Source organism: Dufourea novaeangliae, unplaced genomic scaffold (assembly GCF_001272555.1).
Source record: "Dufourea novaeangliae isolate 0120121106 unplaced genomic scaffold, ASM127255v1 scaffold14, whole genome shotgun sequence".
Taxonomy (NCBI): domain Eukaryota; kingdom Metazoa; phylum Arthropoda; class Insecta; order Hymenoptera; family Halictidae; genus Dufourea; species Dufourea novaeangliae.
The window spans coordinates 3050301-3072164 of record NW_015373890.1 but is presented as its reverse complement, the minus strand read 5'-3'; the positions used below and the strand labels follow the sequence as shown (position 1 = coordinate 3072164).

At 34.5% G+C, this 21864-nt stretch overlaps 5 protein-coding genes across 9 annotated transcripts in view; 3 read left to right on the top strand and 2 right to left on the bottom strand.

Moving 5' to 3' along the window:
- Window positions 1-1156, bottom strand: part of LOC107187266 (patronin) — a 78944-nt gene extending 77788 nt beyond the window's left edge. For all 5 annotated transcript variants that reach the window (XM_015575307.1, XM_015575320.1, XM_015575342.1 and 2 more), the window contains exon 1: window positions 415-1156. In XM_015575307.1, the coding sequence (XP_015430793.1) occupies window positions 415-636 (222 nt within the window). In that variant the 5' untranslated portion in view covers window positions 637-1156. The remainder of the gene's footprint in view (window positions 1-414) is intronic.
- A 5746-nt stretch (window positions 1157-6902) lies between these two features.
- LOC107186113 (jerky protein homolog-like) lies at window positions 6903-8255 on the top strand. Its single transcript, XM_015573924.1, has 3 exons — window positions 6903-7227; window positions 7326-8197; window positions 8241-8255. The coding sequence occupies exons 1-3, from the start codon at window positions 6903-6905 to the stop codon at window positions 8253-8255; spliced, it is 1212 nt and encodes a 403-aa protein (XP_015429410.1).
- A 2293-nt stretch (window positions 8256-10548) lies between these two features.
- On the top strand, window positions 10549-14181 carry LOC107186767 (exocyst complex component 1). Its single transcript, XM_015574705.1, has 11 exons — window positions 10549-10996; window positions 11220-11374; window positions 11487-11714; window positions 11907-12143; window positions 12220-12460; window positions 12534-12751; window positions 12814-13004; window positions 13100-13467; window positions 13548-13693; window positions 13770-13964; window positions 14020-14181. Exons 1-11 carry the CDS (start codon window positions 10549-10551, stop codon window positions 14170-14172), a joined length of 2580 nt encoding a protein of 859 aa, XP_015430191.1. The 3' UTR covers window positions 14173-14181.
- Window positions 14182-14539: 358 nt separating this feature from the next.
- Window positions 14540-15519, bottom strand: LOC107187045. Its single transcript, XM_015575045.1, has 3 exons — window positions 15311-15519; window positions 14743-14906; window positions 14540-14674 (listed from the first exon to the last, which is right to left on the bottom strand). The coding sequence occupies exons 1-3, from the start codon at window positions 15354-15356 to the stop codon at window positions 14615-14617; spliced, it is 270 nt and encodes an 89-aa protein (XP_015430531.1). The 5' UTR covers window positions 15357-15519; the 3' UTR covers window positions 14540-14614.
- A 1020-nt stretch (window positions 15520-16539) lies between these two features.
- Window positions 16540-20064, top strand: LOC107186606 (rho GTPase-activating protein 24-like). The gene is made up of 7 exons (XM_015574506.1): window positions 16540-16664; window positions 16776-16945; window positions 17051-17260; window positions 17370-17746; window positions 17840-18199; window positions 18311-19105; window positions 19303-20064. Exons 1-7 carry the CDS (start codon window positions 16540-16542, stop codon window positions 20062-20064), a joined length of 2799 nt encoding a protein of 932 aa, XP_015429992.1.
- The last annotated feature ends 1800 nt before the right edge of the window (window positions 20065-21864 follow it).

Here is a 21864-nt window from a genome sequence, read left to right as displayed (position 1 = left end):
ACAATAAATATTCATTTATACATGCTTTATGAACAATCATTCCACATAAACATCATACCCTTATCGTTACATCATCGATACTTGTCACAGAACTATGCTAATACATCAATAGGACCTATTTATATACACATGTAACAGTTTCCTGTATTCTAACCTCCACGTCAAAATATTCAGTCAATCCATAACTTTTTATACACTCTTTAAAAACCAGTCCCTAAAAAGTCAATCAATCATTGCTTAATCACAGTTATCCTTTCCTTCATTAATCATAAAATTGTACTTTCATTCTACCTATAAACAGACGTTGAATATTCTCTTAAAAGACAGATTTAAAGCTTCAGGCATAAACATTTAGATAATAGAATTCCAAATACTACCAAACTACTATTTTTGAAAAGGAGGATGAGCTCATACCTGACGGGAATCATAAGCGTCGGAGAAATGTTCAGATTCGGCTCCGGCGTGCAGTTGCTCGCCGGCTGGGCCCTTACGTCGATCGTCACCCGCGTTACGATCCATTGCGTCGAAATCATGGACGACCGTATCGGGCACACGGTCACACGTCCGATCTTCCGTCTTCGGGGCAGATTCCTCTGTTTTGCCCTTGACGAAGAGGCGCGAAATCGCACTCCACATTCAACGAAATCACAGCATCCGCGTCGGTGGCATCGACGATCCGTTCGAACGGGTCCTTGTCCTCGTCATAGCCGGCAAGACAGTGTTCGTTCAGGGAATTTCACGTTCCTCCAGGACCGCGTGGATTTCCTTTCTGTCACGGTTACATCGGGCACCCATGCAGACCCGTGTACAACGGGATACGAACAGCCCAACCGAGAACGCGAAGGTTAGGGCTACCACCGAACTTTATTCGAAGTAAGGTTAGAGTATGTACTCGGTAGAACGTGATTGCAACGAACAGAGATTATTCACGTTGGAACGACACCGTCTTCGGTCTCGGTATTCATTCAACACACTCCGACGCACACGTAAAACGTCGTCACGGAAAATTCACGAAAACGGCGACAACGAAGAAATTCGAACGATCTCAGGCTACTTTAAGTCACAGTCGCATCACACGGTGAGGCTGCGACAGACACACACGCTGTTTTGAAACCGCCAGGAGCGTTCCCTGAAACGAGTAACGCCGCGTGTAACGTTGTCCTCAATGTCGCACAAAATAATGCCGGTTGATCACGATAAAACGCTGCTAAGGACGAACAGTAAGAACTAAGGACACCCGGGCCCGTGTTTGCGGAGGACTCTGCTATTTTTGTCGGCAACTCTCCTCGCGCGAGCGTTCCACACTCGACGGGCAATGTGCAAGCTTCTCTATCGATTTTGCGCGAAACAGTGCACAAACCAGGTGCAGGCAACAAACGCACAGTTAAAGAAGTGTGTCTCCTTGATTAGGTCAGAGCCAGTTCCGATTTAGCTTCCTCGAGAGCTTGTATCTTTGACGGTCGATTCTCTCGATCGTTGCAAAAATGTTATTGGCACCTGTAAAAGGGGCGTACCTCGCACGATTCTGCTTTGTTCTAATGAATAATGATTCTATTGCTTCCCGAATCGCAGACTTGCGAAAGTTTATCCTTTAATTGGTAGAATTCCTTCGTGTAATTATCCTACAGTCCAAATATTCAGGCTCTCGTTGACAGCGGCACGAAAGCACACGAGAAGGCTATAGTAGTAGTACACAGCACATACTTTGCACTAGCACCACTAACAATTTGTCGTCTTCACTCGACCGTTACTGGTTATTTGCTCCGTAAAACAACTGAAAATCACGGTCTACTGTGTTAATGCTCGTGAATACTCAAGTGAGAAGCATTGTCAGCACGAAAAATCGTCATTTCGCACGAACATCAAGACCACGGCACGTTCGCCGTCCATCGTGGAAACGATCATCGATTCGAAACGAGATTATCGTCGAGCGATACATCGAAATAGCGTTCGAGATTCGCCACCATGTTCCTCCCGGTCGAGTCAATTCGCGGTGGCGAGACTTCGGGACAATTATGATTTCATTATTTGTTTTACGTATTGAAAACGTGATAGGTATCCATTGTAATAGAAATTCAATCGCAAGAATATGATCTATCAGAGTAAAAGATTTTCTATTAATTTGTTTATATAAATATCGCGAATTTCACAAACATGCTGTTGATCGACTGTGAACGAATCTTATTGGTCGGAACAGAGTTTGAAATGTCACATGCCTCTTTGGTTGTCGAATGAAACCGCTATAGTGGCACTAGTATTTTATGAATATCAGAAAGTTTCAACAATTTTGCTGTTAATTACTAATTATGAAAACATGAAAAGGTGATTTTATTGAACAATAGGTAAAATTGTGAAATAAAGATTTAATAGACGTAAGAAATATCTTTATACGTGTTGATTAAATAATTTATATTATAAATTAACTAATGCGAATTCTATCCACATATTAATTTAAACAATTCCGTTCACTAACAGTAAGTATGTAGAAATATAATTTTACTCGAAAGTGATCTGTGTGTAAAACAGATTACCATGTGGTGTATATCTAGTGACATCTGTCCACGGTTTTAACAACTACTTGAAATAAATATTTGAACCTGGAATTCACCATCTACGTACCGCTCCCTTAATGCACGCACGCTTAATGCACGATTGAAGCGCCCCTCGCTCACACGTATTTCTACATCCTATCGTGCACCCTATTCTCTTTCGCCCAGCAAGGAAGGAACGGAATACAGCATACGGTGTTGCGTTTAATTCACAATTTTTGATCACAGGAAGTACGGTATGTATATACAATATTGTTTTAAGGGGTCATGTTACTGTGATACTTCGGAAAAATAGATTATTTTTGTATTTTTGGAAAGTATATATATTCAAGAATGTTCTGAAAAATTTTCATAGCATAATTCCAAGTATTTCAGCTCTTATAGCCGATTGATTGTAAATAAATATGTACATGTAGGAGAAACTAGTATCCTAAAGTTTTAATCCATTAACAGTCGAATAAAATCACAGCATGTGGCAAAACAAGTGCCTTTCTGTATGTACTAAACTAATTCTATCTATGACAAAACATGTAAAAAAACGTATTTTACGCAAATCTTTTTAATAATGACATCGTGTGTGATATATGCCCCGTACCCGAGTCTCATTCGGAATAAACCGTTCTCAATACAACAGTAGAACATTCGATTTACGCACGACTCGGGGCTGTAAAAGGCTAAATTTCCAGGAACTATGCGTGAGTCGAGAGCCAATTCTTCGCATGCTTTCCCCACCGATCGTCCATTTCCTTGTACGACGTAGCTACATATAGGGTGGTCTGGATGTGCGCACTTTACGGTCATCATAATTATGTTATTTTTAGAAATAATAGAAAAGTTTATTCTTAGAAATTGTTTAGTATAAGAAGGTTATTACTGACTATGTAGTAACAATTTTTTCATAGGTACAAGATCATTCTGAGATTTCAACGTTTTCTTTTTTAATGGTACTGTGTGAACATTGGTAGGAAATGTCTTACTTGTTTAGCGGTTTTCATCCATTACGTGTGATCTGCGAGACAAGAAACAATGAAATTGCCACCAATATTCATACAGTTATACGAGAAATTGTTGTTCAAATAGAAATAGATTAAATAGAACATTTAAATATGTCGTAGAGTTTGTTTTAAAATTCTTAAGAACATGGCAATAATAAAAGTATGTAATTCAATTTCAAAAAATGGCATTGGTATTAAAATGTATATAAATAATAGTTTAAAAAAATTGAAATATTCTATTAAGTGTACTCCATAAAATCAAACAATTTTTATATGAAACATTTATTTGCATTTTCAATTAGATGTTATTTTATACTCTTTTTGGTTTCTATGATTAACCACCTTAAAGATATTTAATATTACATAAATATTAATATTCCATATGAGCGAAGTATAATACGAAATGTAGTTGATTATAACTGAAAATATCTAAAAACATTTAAACATTTTATTAAAACAATATACTTATACACCGCCCTTTCTGTAATGAAATATGCGAGTTAAACGCGACACCGTGTGTATTCCGTTCTGGGCGTGCTGGGCGACAGAGGGGAGTATGCGCACGTGTATGAAAAATATATACGTGTGAGCGAGGGGCGTTTCTGTTGCGTCGTAGATATATCGGGCGTACGTAAATCGAATGTCTACTTGACGCTTTGCCTTATTCTCATTCGGGATAAACTGTTAATAGATTGAAACGCATTTTCCTCGAAACGTAATTTTTATAACTGACGCAAGGAAAATAAAACTATTCAATCGATTGGTCTGAAATTTTTACATATTAGTCTACACATCAATGATGGTTTTGGGGGATACCACGATCACCGACGTGGATATAGGAGTAGACCTAACATCCATTGTACTTTTCGGCACACTGTTTTAAGATCCTAGAACTTCATTACCATTTTTATGTCAATACCTGACCTTTTATCGACAAAGCATGAATTATGGATATTATTAGCATAAATGGTAGTGTGTACCTCATTTATATTACGTGTATTCAATATGATTTGGTGATAACAAACATATGCGATGCTTCGGTTTAAAGCAGTCTACATAGTTTGTCTCTCGGAAGGGGCCCCTCATGCGCCTGCTATCCCTCCCAATCTTTCTTTGTACCTTCGTAGACACAGAAGTTCTTATCTCTGTCACTCCACGATAACGTGGAGGTGGTAGGGGACAGATATTGGCTTTAAGGCGCCAAGCTGGACAACACTGGTTTAAAGGATGCAATAACGCCCATGAAACATGACGCACAAAAATACAGTGCTGTCCCCTTAACTGTCCGATCCTCAAAACCCTATGTGGACGGTTATTTGGGCGGTAGATTTCCGAGAATTTGATTGACAATGAACTAGAGAGAAATACAGTAAAAGCTCGATAATTGTGTGCCTGTTAATTGATTGCTAGAAACGTCCCTCGTTCACATGTATTTCTCACATACGTATCCGCACCCTACTCTGTCGCCCAGCAAGGAAGGAACGGGATATATATACGGTGTCGCGTTTAATTCGCATATTATTCATCATAGAAAGTACGGCGTATATAATATTGTTTTAATAAAATGTTTCGATACTCAATAACTTTTGTAAATAAGCTTTTCTTACTATCTCTAAAAGTAATAGAGTAGTAAGGTGATGAAAAAGCGCGTACATCCAGCTCACCCTGTACGTATCTACGTCGAACAAGTGAACGAACGTTCGGCGTGGAGAACACGCGTGTCATTGGATCTTGTTAATTGACCATTTGACCAATTCCTGGAAATTTGGCTCTCTACAGTCCCGAAATGATCAGTCATTGTCGATATCGAGCTTCTACCGTAACGAGTGTGAGTGGGATACCGATATCCGACACAAGGTAACGCGGACAGGAGTCTGTAGGTGTGAACACAACATGTCTTCCTAAACCCAGTTCCAAGAACTGATGGGGATAAAAACGGGCGCTAAAGCCGCGTACTCAGCTCAACATGCGGCCCCAAATGAGCACAGAACGAGTGCCGATATGCTCAGACAATGCTCGGGCGGTGCTCGGACGATGCTCGGATGACGCTCGGGCCGAAAACCCCGTACTTATCTGAGCATTCGGCCCTAATATGCATCGAACGAGCGTCGTTGAAGCGAACGTTTGTTAATATGGATGGCAACCCGGGGTTCGAAGTGAGCAGTGCATTTCTTTAAGACAATTGCAAAATAAATGGTTAAAAAATATATTTTTTTTAACTGAAATAATTTTTATTAGATACAGTAGACATTCGTTTCCCGCGCCACCGTTATCTGCACGAAAGCCACGCCCCTTGCTCACACATATTTCTCACACGCGCGCGTACCCTACTCTGTCGCCCAACACGCCTAAGCCGGACATATACGGTGTCGCGTTTAACTTGCATATCTCATCACGAAAAGCGCAGTGTATATAATACTGTTTTAATATTGTTTTTATTGGTGGAATGAATATTGGTAGCAATTTGATTGCTTCTTGACTCGCGGATCACACGTAATGGGTAACAGATGCTAACCAAGCTAGACATTTGCCACTAAAATATGTCACGAATTATTACCTTTTTCACATAATACTTTAATACTTTATTACGCAGAATGTTTGGAAGAATCGATTTATATAATAAAAGTATTTTATTCCATAATATTTCAATATGATTAATAAAAATAACATAATTAACTTTGAAAACATAGAAGATACTCTACCTACGAAAAACTTGTTACTGCTAAGTAATAGTCCTCTTCATACTGAACAATTTCTGTGAATAAACTTTTCTGATATCTCTAAAAATAACGGAGATAATTAATGTAACCGTAAAGTGCACATATCCAGCCCACCCTATATGTAGCTGCGTCGCACGACTGAACGGCCGAGTGGTGGGGAAAGCGCTCAGGTAACTGGCGTCTGCTTCCTGCACGGTTCCTGGAATTTTGGCCCGCTACAGCCCCGACTAGTGCGGGAAACGAATGTCTACTGTACTTTTATGTCTCCACTATAAGCACACACAAAGCTCATTTTGATCGGTTTGTTAGTTCAACAGTTATGATTTATTGAAAAAAGGTTGACATTATATTTCAAACAACTGTCAAATAAACAATTTAAAAAATTTTCAATAATCCTTCGAGATACGTTTATCGACGGGTCGTGACGAACGAATGCAGACTGTCATAAATTAGTCGTTTTCAAGCATAAGCTCTTACCCTTATTCTTACTCGAATAAATTCTCCATTTCCACTACCGGAATCCCCGTCTTGACTTCACCCAAAACTTAGATTTTTTCTTGGTCTTCGTCACCAAAGTCGACCGCTCACGTTAAGATCAATTTCAGAGCGAACTGACGTTGAAACAGAACTTCTGAAAAATGGATTCACCGAGTAAACCGAGTACGAGCCGTGAAAATACGCGTAGAAGAAAATATACAAGTTGGACAATCCAAAAAAAATTGGAAGCGCTGGAAATGATGGATGCAGGTGTTCCCACAGGTGAAATAGCGTTGGAATATAGGGTCAACGACACCACAGTGAGGAGATGGGCTTATGAAAGGAAGAAATTGAAATCGCACTGTGATTTATCCAGGGCGAAGCGTATTCGTGTGTCACCCGTCGAAGAAGTGAATGCAGCACTAACTACTTGGTATCATGCAGAACGAAGAAAAAACAATGCAGTTACTGTTACACAACTAAAAGGTATTGTTTTAATGTTCAAAACAAAAATTAAATCGCAATAAATTAAATCTAGATCAAACAGAAAATTTGTTTATTAATTATAAAATTAATTTGAACAGTGAAAGCACAACAATTTTTCAAAACATTCGGTGGGACGGAAACATTTGCGGCAAGTGACGGATGGCTCCAAAATTGGAAACGAAAAAACGGCATACGTTTTCTAACACCTACAAAGGATCAATTGACTGCGGATACAGAAACAGTGACCGAATTCAAGGAGGAAATACTACAGTACATAGAAGCTGAAGAACTAAGCTTGAGCCAAATATTTAATGTGGGTGAGACAGGACTGTTTTATAAAATGTTGCCAAAGAAAGCATTAACTACAGGAAGTAGAAACATACAGGATCGATTAACAGTAATGATGTGCTGTAATGCGGACGGATCCTTTCAGCTACCGTTATTATTAATTGGAAAGTCGAAAAAACCACGAGCATTGAAGAATCTAGCGACACACTTATTGCCCGCAAAATATACACACGAAACAAATACTTGGATGAGCGCCGCCATATTTGAAAGTTGGTTCAAAGGAGATTTCGTACCCGAAGTGGTGAACTTTTTAAAATCGAAAAACCTACCGCAAAAAGCGATTTTATTATTAGAAAATGTTTCATCGCATCCATTGATAAGTGAGTTAAAGGTAGGTGAAATTAGAGCGATATTTTTCCCGCCAAATGTAACTTCGCTCATTCAGCCGCTGGATCAGGGGATCATTGAGGATATGAAGAATCGATACATAACAAATTTATTAACTTATATAATAAATGCCCAAGAGGATGGTTTGAATTATATTGAAGCAATGGATTCATTCTCACTTAAAAATGCGATAGAATTAATTAGTGACGCTTGGGATCAAATTACTCATCAGAGAATTTCCAATTGTTGGAATAAATTATTAAACGTGCCAATCAAGGAAGACAATTCGGATGATGTAACTTCGCAACACATCCATGAATTGTACAAGCAAATTAAAGATCAGGAACAAGTAACGTTGGAGGATATTAACAAATGGATTCAAGATGATGCCTTATCCAGCTTAACGGATGAAGAAATAATTGAAAATGTAGAGCAGTCCAACGAAAACGAGACTGGTATGTTTAATACAAATGTTTTTGATTCTGTTCTGAAAAATTAAAGATTAATGGTGCAAAAAATTTAAATACGCAATTTTTAACTGAAAAAAAATGATATATGTAAATAGAAAGCACTTATGTAATTAATATTCTTTAAAATAACTTATAAATTCTTTATTATTTTAATATATTAATAAAAAAAATGTTAGTACTAGTTAGAACAATATATTTTTTACATTTAATATTCATAATTGTTACAAGAAAGTTTACTTTTAATTTTTAAATTAATATTACGAAATGAATACATGTACTTATTTTATTTATAACAGATACAAGTGATGAAGATCTGCCCACAGAAAATACCATTTCACCCGCAAGGGCGATGCAAAGTTTAGAATGCGTCACAAAATTTTTTGAAGAAACAGGACTAATATCATTGGCAGATATGAATCATTTACGAAGAGTTAGGCGGCGATTATTAAAAATTAAAAATCAAATTTAATTTCACAATAATACTGTTTTAAATGATTATTCGTATACTTATTTACATTACATAATAAAAAAATGAACCTGTATATAATTTTAGAACTATGTCAACTTAAGAAAAAATTAATTTTTTAACTGTATTATTTTCAGTTTGTTAGTTATAATATTTTACTTCAGAGTCAGTTTGGAATATTATGTATAAAAATATTTTTAAATAATTAATACTTTGTGCAGCAATCTCTAGTTGAAAATGTTAACAGAAGTTTTTCAATGATAAAATCATGGAACAATAGGATTGAATATCTCAAGAATATTATTTTCAAGATGAATTGAGTCAGAAGTAAAAGATTATAAGTAACATACTCAATATAATGAAGTTAAAACATTAATATTGCTTATTAAACTGAAATACTTATATAGGTTGAGCTTTTCTATTACTCTATATTAATAGTATGTAAATAAATAATATTTTACATACTATTCTTACTGCTTTACTATATTTATTGCAACCTGTAATCTGTGTTTTTTTCTATACATTTATACATAAATATAACAATTAAGCAAATTTAATTGTTGATCATTTTGTGCAACACAATTTTATTCTTTTTATGCAGAATGTGTAGAAGAATTGATTTATGTAAAAAGAATATGTTTATTCCATAATACTTCAGTACCATTAAAAGAAAAACGGCGGCACGACCCTTGATTTTGCGCAGCGAGAAGATCACCCTGTATATACTTTCCCGATCATTCTTTCGCGCTGTGTGACTTTGTAGAACAAAAAAGCGTAGACTTGTGGACGTTTGTCTCTCTTACTCTATGGTAACAGCTGATAGTAGTGGGGACAGCGTTTAGTTCACAGGAGTCAATTTTACTCAGTACCACCCAGTACCATTGCTACCCCACCCCCCTAGCCGTTCTGTAATCTGAACTCGTCACAGACGAGATGCATACATGAATAGACCTTGTCACTTCAGGGGACTTCGTGATTCTAGGAATCTGTAATACCGGCACCTAGAAGTATTCGCGTGGCCATATATCGAGAGTCTACTGTATGTACATACATACATATGTACAGAGTCATAGAGTAATTCTACTACTTCAGTATTTACTTATAACTAGACTAATAATTGATAAAGATTGATGCTGATAAATTTACATATAGAAATTTGAAAATGATTGGTATCAAATACATTTTAAATTTAAATGTCTAATTGTAGAGTGGTAAATCATTTCCAATGGGTCTGTTTACTTCAACGTGTATTTTACTTATTCCATTATTGGCCAATGAAAAACATGATAATCACGTGTGACTCCTCTTCATACATATGTGTTATGTATAACTGTCAGTTGCTGTCAGTGCATGATTATATTTATCAATGCACAGAACTGTCAAAGAAAAGTACTTCATTCAACAGAATTTACCAAAAGTGAAACTAGTAAATACTGGTATATTATTATGTAAGTTTATGGTCAACAACGAGACGCGGGGGAATATGTATAAAAAACTAAGGACATACTAACCTGTTAAAAATACTAAACATCGAAAATAAAATGTGAAGGTACTTAGGTTATATAATTATATAAAAGTTTATGGAGAAACACTCGTTTTATTTCTTTTATAGATATTTTAAAACTAATACATGGATATTTAAGAAGATTAAAACTTTTAAGTGTCAACTACATTTGGGTATAAAAAACAGATGAAAATATAAGCAAAATTATGGCAGCAATACGACACACACTGCAAAGGGAAGTGTTTACACCCAGTGATGAGAAATTACTGAGTGTATGTTATGTGAGCAAAGCATATAAAAAAAAGAAAATGAGCTTTCTTTGTTTAACTACAACTACAGATACACCTCCATCATTGCTTTTGTATCAAGTAAAGAAGAATGATAAAAACATATTCAAAAAGAAACAGTCATGGTCATTAAGCGATATCCAAATTGTGGATGGAGTTAAAAATGATTCTATGGATATAGAGTTACATATAGATAAAGTATATAAATGGTCTGTAACAACTGCTCAAGAACGGAGAACATTTCTGAGCAATTTATATACTTATTCTTGCAGCGTAGCTCAGAGACCACAATTTAAAAATATTCCTAAAGAATGGCTCATAGATCCAAGTTCTTTGAAGGAAAGTGACAGTATCACTTTCACACCAGGTAAATGTTGACAATTTCTACGAATAATATTAAAACAATTGTTTCCATTATTTAATCGTAATGAAGTATTTTAATATATATTCTAAATTATATTTGTTCCATTTATGTTACTATGGTATGACACAAGAAAGGAGTTTATAGTTTCAATAAACATTAGCTTAGTATCATATGTATCAATATTATTTTTGTTACCATTAAGATTTTAATATTTTTATATTTTTAGAACTTCTTACATCACCCATTTCATCAGATTATCAACCGATTACTGAAAAAGAAGCTGCTGATTTAAAGCAGATGATGGAAAACTGTGAGTATGCAGTTGCTAATGCGGAGCTTTTTATGGAAACACTGTCCAAAGATCTGTCTATTCTTGATGGGGTAAAATTATATTCCTAGAAAGTTATTAGGAATACCTAAACAAATGTTCTCAAGTATGATTTTTTTATGTTAATGAATTTCGACTTTAACTTTTCACTGTTAATTAACGCAGGAAAATGTACAATCAGTTTTGGCATCAGAAGCTCGCGTAACTCAATTGATGAATAGTATTGAGGCAGCAATAACTGAAGCTTCTATTGTGGAAGCTCGTCTTGCAGCTTATGACGAAGCGCTTGGTAGAATTAGAGAAGTTATGGCTCGTGTGGGTCAAAAGAATCAAGCTATTCATACAGCTAATAATAATGCGAGACTGCTTCTAGATCAGTTAAATTCAGTCATTGTAAGTAATACATAGAAGGCTACTAATCAAGTACCTTTTCTCCAAAGTTATGTTAACATATAATTTAACAAATATTCAGAATAGACTGTAATGTTGCACAGTACATCAAAAGTGTAGTATTCAATGTTCCCCTTTAACTCTTACATACGGAAATTTACCTTGTTTATGTAAAATTTTTTATTTTCTTACAAGTCACAATTGGATGTTTCACCAACCCATCAGCGTATTTTGAGTGAAGCTGAATTGCCAGGAGAAAAGGAAGAACTTAGTCAAGCAGGTGCTGCCCTTTTAAAAGCAACAACAGCCCCCTTGCCACCAGGACTTGATAAATTAAGCGCAGTGACTGAACAAAAAAGACGACTTGATAAACTTAGAGCAAAATTTTCTGTAATTGTGGCGAGGCATCTGAATAATCTTTTTATACACTTGGTATATATATACTTTGAGTAACATTGATTAATGAAAAAATAACTGAACTGTTCTATGCTACTTTTTTTTTTAACAGGGTAATGACGTTGGGGACATGTCAATGTCAACAGCAGATTTAATTCTTCCAACACATCAAGCAGTTCATCATGAACTTGAACCATATACAGAGTTAATGCAATTACTAAGGGCATTAGACAATAAAGCCTTTGTACAGTTAACCAAAGTTTATACAGATACAATGAGTAAATTATACAAGAGAGATTTAAAGCGATTTTTTGAAGAAGCAAGAAATAAACTTACTTCTAAACGTCTTCAAGGTATAACAATACGTTTGTGTATTTATGAAAGTTATGAACATTTTTACTTAATAAGGAGATATGTTTTTTAAAGTAAATACATCAAGATCTGGTGGACAAAAAGCAGAAGATTTACTAAATCCAACACCTATTTGTTTATTAAGTGGTGAAGTATGGGCACCTGTAGGAGACGGGAATCTTTTAGATTCAGTTCTTGATTGTATGCTTTCACAAATGCAACCAGTTTGTCTAGCAGAACAGGCGTTTTGCATTTCATTTCTACAATTAGACTCTGTTCTTTCCCCATCAAAAGTATGTAAGTCTTATTGTTGCAGATCTGTTGCAACATCTAAAAACTGTTTTAAATGTGTCAGAGCAGTGAACTAGAGGAAACAGACAATGTTAGTAACGGAGCAGCGAGTCCTGGATCAGTTACCTCTACTACAAGTAAAAAATTAGAGAGACAAGTAAACGAAGAAGTGCGTGCAACAATGGCAGCTATATTTCCATCTTTAGAAGCTGAATTAAATAATTTTATTGCTTTTCTAGACAAGATCGATAGTTTGTAAGTTTGTTCAACGTAATTTTCTTCTTTACATATTTATTTCATATTAATCTTATTAAATTTAATTATACCAATTTTTAATATCACTTTTACAGTTGGTGTATGTATGTGTTAGTACGTTTGTCCCAACATGTTATGTCAGCACAAGATACTGGTTCCTTTTTATCTATGACATTTGCTTCTGCTTTGATCCAAGTTAAAAGATCTTTCGACAAATTTATGCAAACACAGTTACAATCGATTTTATGCGATACAAAAGTTAATCGTAGAAATAAGTGTGGTATATTGTCGTACGTAGAAAATTTTGAACATTTTGCAAGAACTGCAGAGAAAATTTTCAAAAATTCAGATAGAAAGGTCGACCTTGAGAAATGCTACACCAAGTTAGTGAGTACAATGTTTGAAGCAATTGTTATCCATAGTAGAGAACATCATAAAACTCCACAAGAAGTTGTTAAGATGGGTAAGATTAAAGTGTTACTTTTGTTTCTTTCTTTTTACATCTAATCATGATAATTGTTTGAAAATTACATTGCATTACAGAAAATTTCCATCATTTATACGATCTCTTGTCACAATTAAAAATATCTGTACTTGATCATGAGCGTAAAGAAGCTAAACAAAAATATCAAGATGCTCTGCGTGCATATGTCACACAATATTTTGGAAGACCTCTTGAAAAGCTCAATGTTTGTTTCTTAAAAGTTTTCAAGTCATTTTCTGTATTTGAATTTGAAATTATTAAAATGTTTACTTTGTTTACAGTTATTTTTTGAAGGTGTACAAGCAAAAGTTGGTGCTGGAGTTAAGGAATCTGAAGTTAGTTATCAAATGGCCTTCAGTAAACAAGAACTTAGACGTGTTGTGAAGGAATATCCAGCCCGAGAAGTTAAAAAAGGTTTAGAAAATTTGTATAGAAAAGTTGAGAAACATTTATGCGAAGAAGAAAACTTATTGCAGGTAAATGAAAAATTTAGTCTAGTGTTATTATACACTATACATTTGTTCGTTGTAGGTTGTTTGGCGCGAAATGCAAGGTGAATTCATCGCACAATATATATACATAGAGGAGTTGATTCAACGATGTTATCCAGATAGTATGGTAACACTTGAATTTACCATAGAAGATATATTAGAATTTTTCTCTGAGATAGCTCGATCTCATTAAAAAACTTAGTAAACCAAGATTGTAAACTAAATAAAATTTTGTAATTCATATTAATGTTTAAATCTTTAAATCAAAGTAATAGTTAACTAAAATAATAAAATTTCCTAAAAACAAAACAAATATTTAGACTTCACAAATACTACATAAATTTTATAAAAACTAAATTTTCTTATAAAATTGAAATTAACAAAAAATTTAGTAAAACAAAATACGATACTAAGGAAAAAGAAGAATGTAATCTTCAAAGTATGGATAAAATTTTTTTTATGATTTTACTTGACAAAAGGATGTGAATACATAAAAAAAATGATGTAAAAATCATATTTATTATCAACAAAAGTACTGTATTATTCTTTAAAATAGAATACTTGCAAGTTATAATATTTATTACATTCTACAACATTTTAAATGTATATTTACTGTACTTAGTAAATTGTAGGAGTTACTGTTCTTTTGGAGTTGGTGTGCTGTAATTAAGCCAAAGCATTCCAGTGGCTCTACCCTGAAAATTTGTATGCCATTAGAAATGAATGGATATAACATTTAAAAAATTATTATATTATTACGTACAAATGCAACAGTAGCCACAAATATACCAACACCAGCAGCTAATTGTAGATTGTATTTTCTATTAGCTTTATCATACGATTCTTTCCAACAACCATATGGTACTGGTAATTCATCCATGTGTGCTGGTCTCAATTCATGAGGAATCTTGGGAGCAGCATGAGAACCTTTAATTATATTTTCATAATTATGATCTTTTGATAATTGTAGATTTTCATTAAAATATTTACTTTTACAAAATTAAAAGTATATAAAATGAAGTATCTGTTACAGTTTATACTTGTCCTTATATATTACATTTACCAATTAAACAGATTCAACTTTTTCTATAAACAAGAATGTTCTACAAAATAATTGAATTTTGAGTTCGAATTGATTTACTTTTATTTTATCAAAATAATAAAAGAATTTCTCATTTATAAAAACATTAATAAGTTATAGTTCAGAACCACTATCAAACACTTCCAGAAACTGACAAAACTGACGAATACCAATATTATATAAGGACCTTGCAATGAGAAAATATGCTTATATGTCATGATAATAAAAATTTCTATATTTACTGACTTACTTCTTCTAGTCGTTTGAACAACAGGTCTCACGAGGTGTCGGAACATTTTTATAAAGGGATAAAATAGTACGTAATTTCGAAAAACTATAGCAGACGATAGAATACAACAAAACGTTCAATACTAAGTAACAACTTCAGCGCATGCACTGTGTGTATTCGCAGATAGGAAAGAGAGTGCTCACGCCCGGGAATTCGTTGCCTCGAGCATATGTGCTACACCAAGCGACCAATTCTGGCAAAATAGTAGGATTCTACTGTGGTAGACAGTCGGCTGTGATCCTACTAGAGATGGCGTGTAAAATCACTAAACGGTGATTTATCACAGTGATCGCCGAATCACGATCACGGTCGTGATTTAACTTTATTCACGATCGTGATTGCGATTTTTTTATCTTGAGTGAATTTGCTCACTGCGATCGCAAGTCCTTGATCTTTAAACAGAAAAACGTATTCAATATGATTTTACGATGAATTACATTACTATTTGTGTTTGTAAAAATCAGTAGAAAAAACAAGAAATTAATTTATTCATTATTCATATTCTTGTTTCTAATTATTCCTTCAGTTTATACGATATAACTCGAATTTTTGTTTTGATGTCGTTAATATAAAATATACAGATTATGTGTCGCATGTAAAGAACTGTTAGGTTTCTCCACCAATCAGAAACGATCACGAAAAATCACGAATCACTGTGAAAAATCACCGTGATTGGGAACGAACGTGATCGAATCACTCGTGATTCACAAATAGCAGTTCACGCCATCTCTAGATCCTACCCGTTTCGGTCCACGCTAGTCGAAATTGAGATAGAATAGGGGAAGGGCCCCTAATATAATGAAAAATAGACGCAGTGCCTCTTATGGTGTATCTCAGAAGCTTATAAATGTTCACGAATTTTGAGGAGTATGTCCAGGTTTTGAGCACTGAGTATAGTAAATATCGGAAAGTTGAATTCAGTTCGATTGATTGAATGATTAAGGCAATCAAATACAAATGAATGAAAAATAGTATTGTCACATAATGTGTCTCGTACATTGATCATTTATTTCTATTACTTCGTAAAGTATGACATATATTCATGAATTCATGCACGTAACGGTTACTATAATAGAGAAATTGTTCAGACAAAACGAAAATAACCGCCGTTGACGACACAGCAACGAGTGTGCGTGTATGATTCAAATATGTTAGAACGTGTTTAAATTGTCGTTATTGTGATATAGACAATGGAAGATTTTAATGACAATGTGGACGGTAAACTGGCCTTTAGAATGCGAAAAGTCAACTCGGAACAGTTCCACACCCTTGTCAAAATGCATCTGTCTTTTGAATTGGATCTCAATACAGAAGAGTAAGTTTATAACTGCTATTGAAATTTTGTTTAAAGTGTTGGTTCCCAATTTGATTAATTCTCTACAAAATCAGTCTTTTAAATTATGAAATGAATTGTTATATTACATAGCAATGACTGTATCAACGAAAAAGCAAAATTAAAGAAATGGGGTCTCCTGAGCTTTACAAAGAAACCTAAGTCAGCAATTAATTTACAAAAAGTTATAGAAGGTGCCAGTTTGACTGAAGATGGAATTAATCAAGTGAAACAACTAATAGAGTATTTATCCGAAGAACAAAGTAAGTATAGATCTTATCAATTTGTGAACACTTGCAACACTATTAAGTAATATTTAAAAAAAAATCTTTTATACATGTTCATTATATTCATTAATGATTTTAAAGATATTATTCAAGAGGGCATATTTCGACGTACTGGTAAATTAACAAGACAACAGGATTTAAAGACTGCAATGTATCAAGGCATTCCGTTAAATCTCAATGATGGTCATTACAGTGTTCATGATTGTGCATCTGTATTAAAAGGATTTTTGGCAGAATTGCCAGAACCATTGCTGTCAGATTTGCATTATCCTGCACATTGTCAAATGGCTGGTAAAATATTGACAGTATTAGATAATCACATATTTTTTTGTTCTTTTAGACATATATAATTCCTTTCGTCATTCTTTTTAAAATTAAACTATATTTTCATTTATTTTAGAGTTATATGGTTCTGATACGAATGGCAATGATGCAAGATTATTAAGATCTCTTCAACTGCTTCTATTACTTTTACCATATATGAACAGAATTTTACTTAAGTATGTTCTAACGCTTCTTAATAGAACAGCTACTTTTGAATGTAAAAACAAAATGAATTGTGACACACTCGCTACTCTTTTTACCCCTCATTTACTGTGTCCAAGAAAGCTAACACCAGAAGCTTTACATATCAATTCCCAAAATTTGTCATGCTTAGTTGCCTTTATGATTAGAAAAGGAGTTGAATTGTTTGAAATTCCACCAAAACTAGCTACAGACATTAGGGCATATTGGGTAGAACAAGAAAGGAAATTATTGAGCCCTAAAAACTCTGATGTGAGTACTCTTTTGTTTTTTGCTTACTCAGGTAATTACAGTTAATATTTTAAAACAATTAAGTATAATGTTCTTGATTAATTTTTATTTCAGTTAAATGAATCAATACCGGATGCAACAGGCACAGCTCATACTGTGTTTAGTTTTGTAGATCATAAATTAACAGCAAAAGCAAATTCCACACAAGATACTCAGGCTGCTTTAGCTCAGCTTTATGCTCATATACAAGCTATGCCAGAATCAGCTAAGAAGCGTAGACTAGTAAAGCAATTTAACAAAGAGAATGGTCAAGGTACACCAAGACAAGTTAAAAATTGTCGAACTAAGAGCCTTGGTGATTCAATTAAGAAGCATATTTTTCAGAAGAAGATTTTGGGGCATAAGAAATTTATTGATTTTAATATAGGTTGCAATATCACTAGATCTAGTAGTGAAGAAAATATATTATCATCGGTAAGATGTATATAAAGTAATACATTCTACAATGAACGTCAATTAATCTTTTAACAGCATGATTATGCTTATGTAATTAACGTGTTTTATTTGCATGATTGGTCCCAACAGAACCTAGAGAAATCATTACTTCAGACAAAAGTTCTATTTAGTAAATCAGATGATGAACTTAGCATGGAAACTTGCGATGCGAATAATGACGGCAGTCTTCTCCATACTAAACATATTAGTAATAGTACCGGTAGTCTTAATACTCCTACATTGAGAAGTTACAAAGACAAGAGAAAGACTATGTTGATGAGATTTGTAGACATAAAAGAGGAAAAATCAGACGAAAAACATCATAATTGGAGTTCCAACAACTCAATTACAAACTGTGATGGGGACTCACGTACAAATGATTCTATTTGTTCAAACATGGCCGATGGAAGTCTATTTATACACGAAGAACGGTTTAAAATGGGGAATTCAGAGTGTGATAGTGATACTACATCTAGTATCCTTAGATTATCTAGACAACTGAGTGAACCACCTGATATATATTCCTCTCATAATACTTTGTATAAAACTGGAGAAAGTGGATTAGTAAAACAAAATTCAGAACCTATATTATCAACATCAAAATCAACTAATGTAGATACGATTTCTTCTAAGTGTATTGAGGACAATAAGAAGTCACTAGAACATTCGAAAATGGAATTGCACTCTGATAGTACATGCGTTCACTTATCTCCTATAGTGAAAAATAGACTATGGAATGTATATGTTACTCACACATCGACGCCATCAAATTTGTTACGTAAAAGCTTGGTCACTAATGATTACATGTTAACTCCTATTACTAACAATGATAAAAGCATGAGTCCAATTACACAAAGTGCCACTAAGATGACAAAAGCTATGCAAGTAAGTAAGACTGCTAAAATTTTTTGCATTACTACTTTATATGTAATGTCAAAGTAATTTAATTACCTAGCACAATTTTGTTTGCCATAAAAAGAGAACAATTTTATTTCATTTATAATGTGTTTGAATCATTGGAAATTTCTTCGTTATATAAACGATAATACAAAGTTTAAAATATTTTTCTATAATGATTGCAGGAAACAATGATGACACCACGATCGAGGAAGCCAGTAATGATGGTTTCAGGTTCAAACCTCTGTAATCTTGCCACTGTTAACAATAGTTGGAATCAACATAATGTGTCTAATAATGTACGTGGTTCAAATCTAGATATGGGTGGACCCATAAATTGTATTTCAATTCTAGAAGAATCTCACAGACCTAACAGCACGGACAGTGAAGTGATTTACGGAGAAAGTATCGATATAGAAGACAAAGAAAATTTTGCCAAAGATGTAGCAGAAAAACATAAGTTATTTACATCCATTCCTGATGACTATTGCGCGGTTACTCAACAAAGTACAATGTCTATAACGAGCACCTTTAGGGAATATTTGTTATCTCGAAGTGTTTTAACTGCTAGTCCTGTTGATCTTAGTTTTACGTCGCGCACTGGAGATTTTGAGCAATCGGAATCTGACTTGAACATCTTAAACGAAGATGGGCTTTCCGAAAGTTTACTTTGTTGCTTAAATGGAAATAATCCAGAATCGGATACTTCCGGTATTGCATCAGGTAGCACTAACAGCGCGAGTAATTCATCGGAAAGAAATGATGACATTGGAAGTTCGCCACGAAAACGAGCGACGAGTTTACAACGTAATGATTCCAAACGATCAGTGAAGGAAAGCAAAACACTACAAAGTATCAGGGGACAAGGTTTTAAACACAAACAATTGAGCGAATCAACGTTAAATTCGGTAAAGATAAAAGACACGTTTCAAGAGACTTCATTCTGATACATAAAGTGACATAGTTAAATCATAAGTCAGAATCAACGTATCCCATCATTACAGTGTTAATGGTACGTTAACTTCTATGTGATTGTGCAAAAATATACATGTTTTTATTTGAATGATATGATTTACTTAGTAAAAAATAGTAAGAATAAATAAGAATATCATGAAAACCTATAATGCTGATAGGTTTCCTTGCCAATGGTACGTATTTGAAAGGAAGAATTTCTGAGGTACATGTGTAAATTTGTATCTTGGCGTTTTGCTTACTTTTTACATTTAAACTAAAGAAAAAATAATATTGTATCATTATATGATACACGGAAATTTATAATATTCGTATGGTGACACTTTTGTATGAAAAATTGACGCATTTGTTTTATATACTGCTTAAAAGTTTGTAGATGTATATTTTGTTAAATTATCAATCTATAAATAAATTTTTTACATAAGAATACACATTTTTTTTAATATTTCGTAACAATGTCGAATTTCGAGAAGAATTGGTTTAAGAATGTCGTAATATGAACAAATACTATTTATTGTTGCTTATATATTTAAGGTATTTACTTGAACTGCTCGAAAATAATCAGAAGTACAATAAAAGCATTTTCTTTGTTAAGTCAATTCGATATATTAGTGTAAAATGTAAAAGATTGAGACGAATTCATTAATTTTCGAGTCCACGTTTTCGACATAAAAATATGACAAATTTAGACAGACTCAACAAGTCCTTCAGCAAGTAATATGAAATTAAAAAATGCTCCTATCTACATTAAAGAACATCATGACATAAGTAGACGGAAATGTCGGTTCTGTAAAAAAACTTCAGATTTTGGCCGTTATTCGAAATGTTATCTGACGGTTGTCCAGTTGTCCTTCGCGTTGGCTTAGCAGGACTTAGTAAATGAGTAAAAGGAAAACGATCGACGAAGTAGTAAAATCTTTTACACATATTCAATGAAATACTTTCAGGTACCCAGTTTAGGGCTATAAAATTAGATTGTTCGATAAGAGGTAAAGAAGTTTCATATTTGCAATTATTTTGTGATGCTGTAATAGAAATCGGTATCATGTGAGAAAAATCGTATTTAACGATATGAAATGAATAATAAATAACGGTTTTAGGGATTTATATTGAAGAGCTAAATGTTTAAAAGGAACATGTCGCTTAAACAAATTAGTTAAAAATGGTATTTATTTCGGGAATATGAACATCATAAATAAACGAGAGCGGTAGAACGAGTCGTGGTATCGATGCTCTCCGTCGGTACGGACGCGTGCCGAACGGTGCCGGAGATGGCCGGAGCGGTCGAACGGGAGCGAGCGAGAGCGGTAGAGCGAGCCGCGGTATCGGTGCTCTCCGTCGGTGTGACGCGTGCCGAGGAATTTCAGGGGTCTATGGGAGGAGATGTGCGAGCGAGAGAGTACGGTAGAGCGTGCCGCGGTATCGGTGCTCTCCGTCGGTCCAACGCGCTAGTGACGTTGCGTACCTGGCCGTACCATCTGGTGTTTGGGTCGTTCAAGGAGGAAGGTCGTTCAAGCCGGCAAAAACAATTCAACAGGAACAAACCTGCGTACGCCCAATACATAACAGCGTTAGCTTCCTCACTTTCTCGTGAGCCGTCGCGGACGGTGGGCGCGCGTCTCATACTCGTCCTTTCTCTTGTTACTAACCCATTGTTTGTTGCAGGCATTCGACAACCATCAATTTATTTACTGTGCATATTGTTGTGTCCCCTCTCTTGTTACTAATCCCTTGTATGTTACAGATGTTCGAGAACCATTGGCTTCGATATTTAT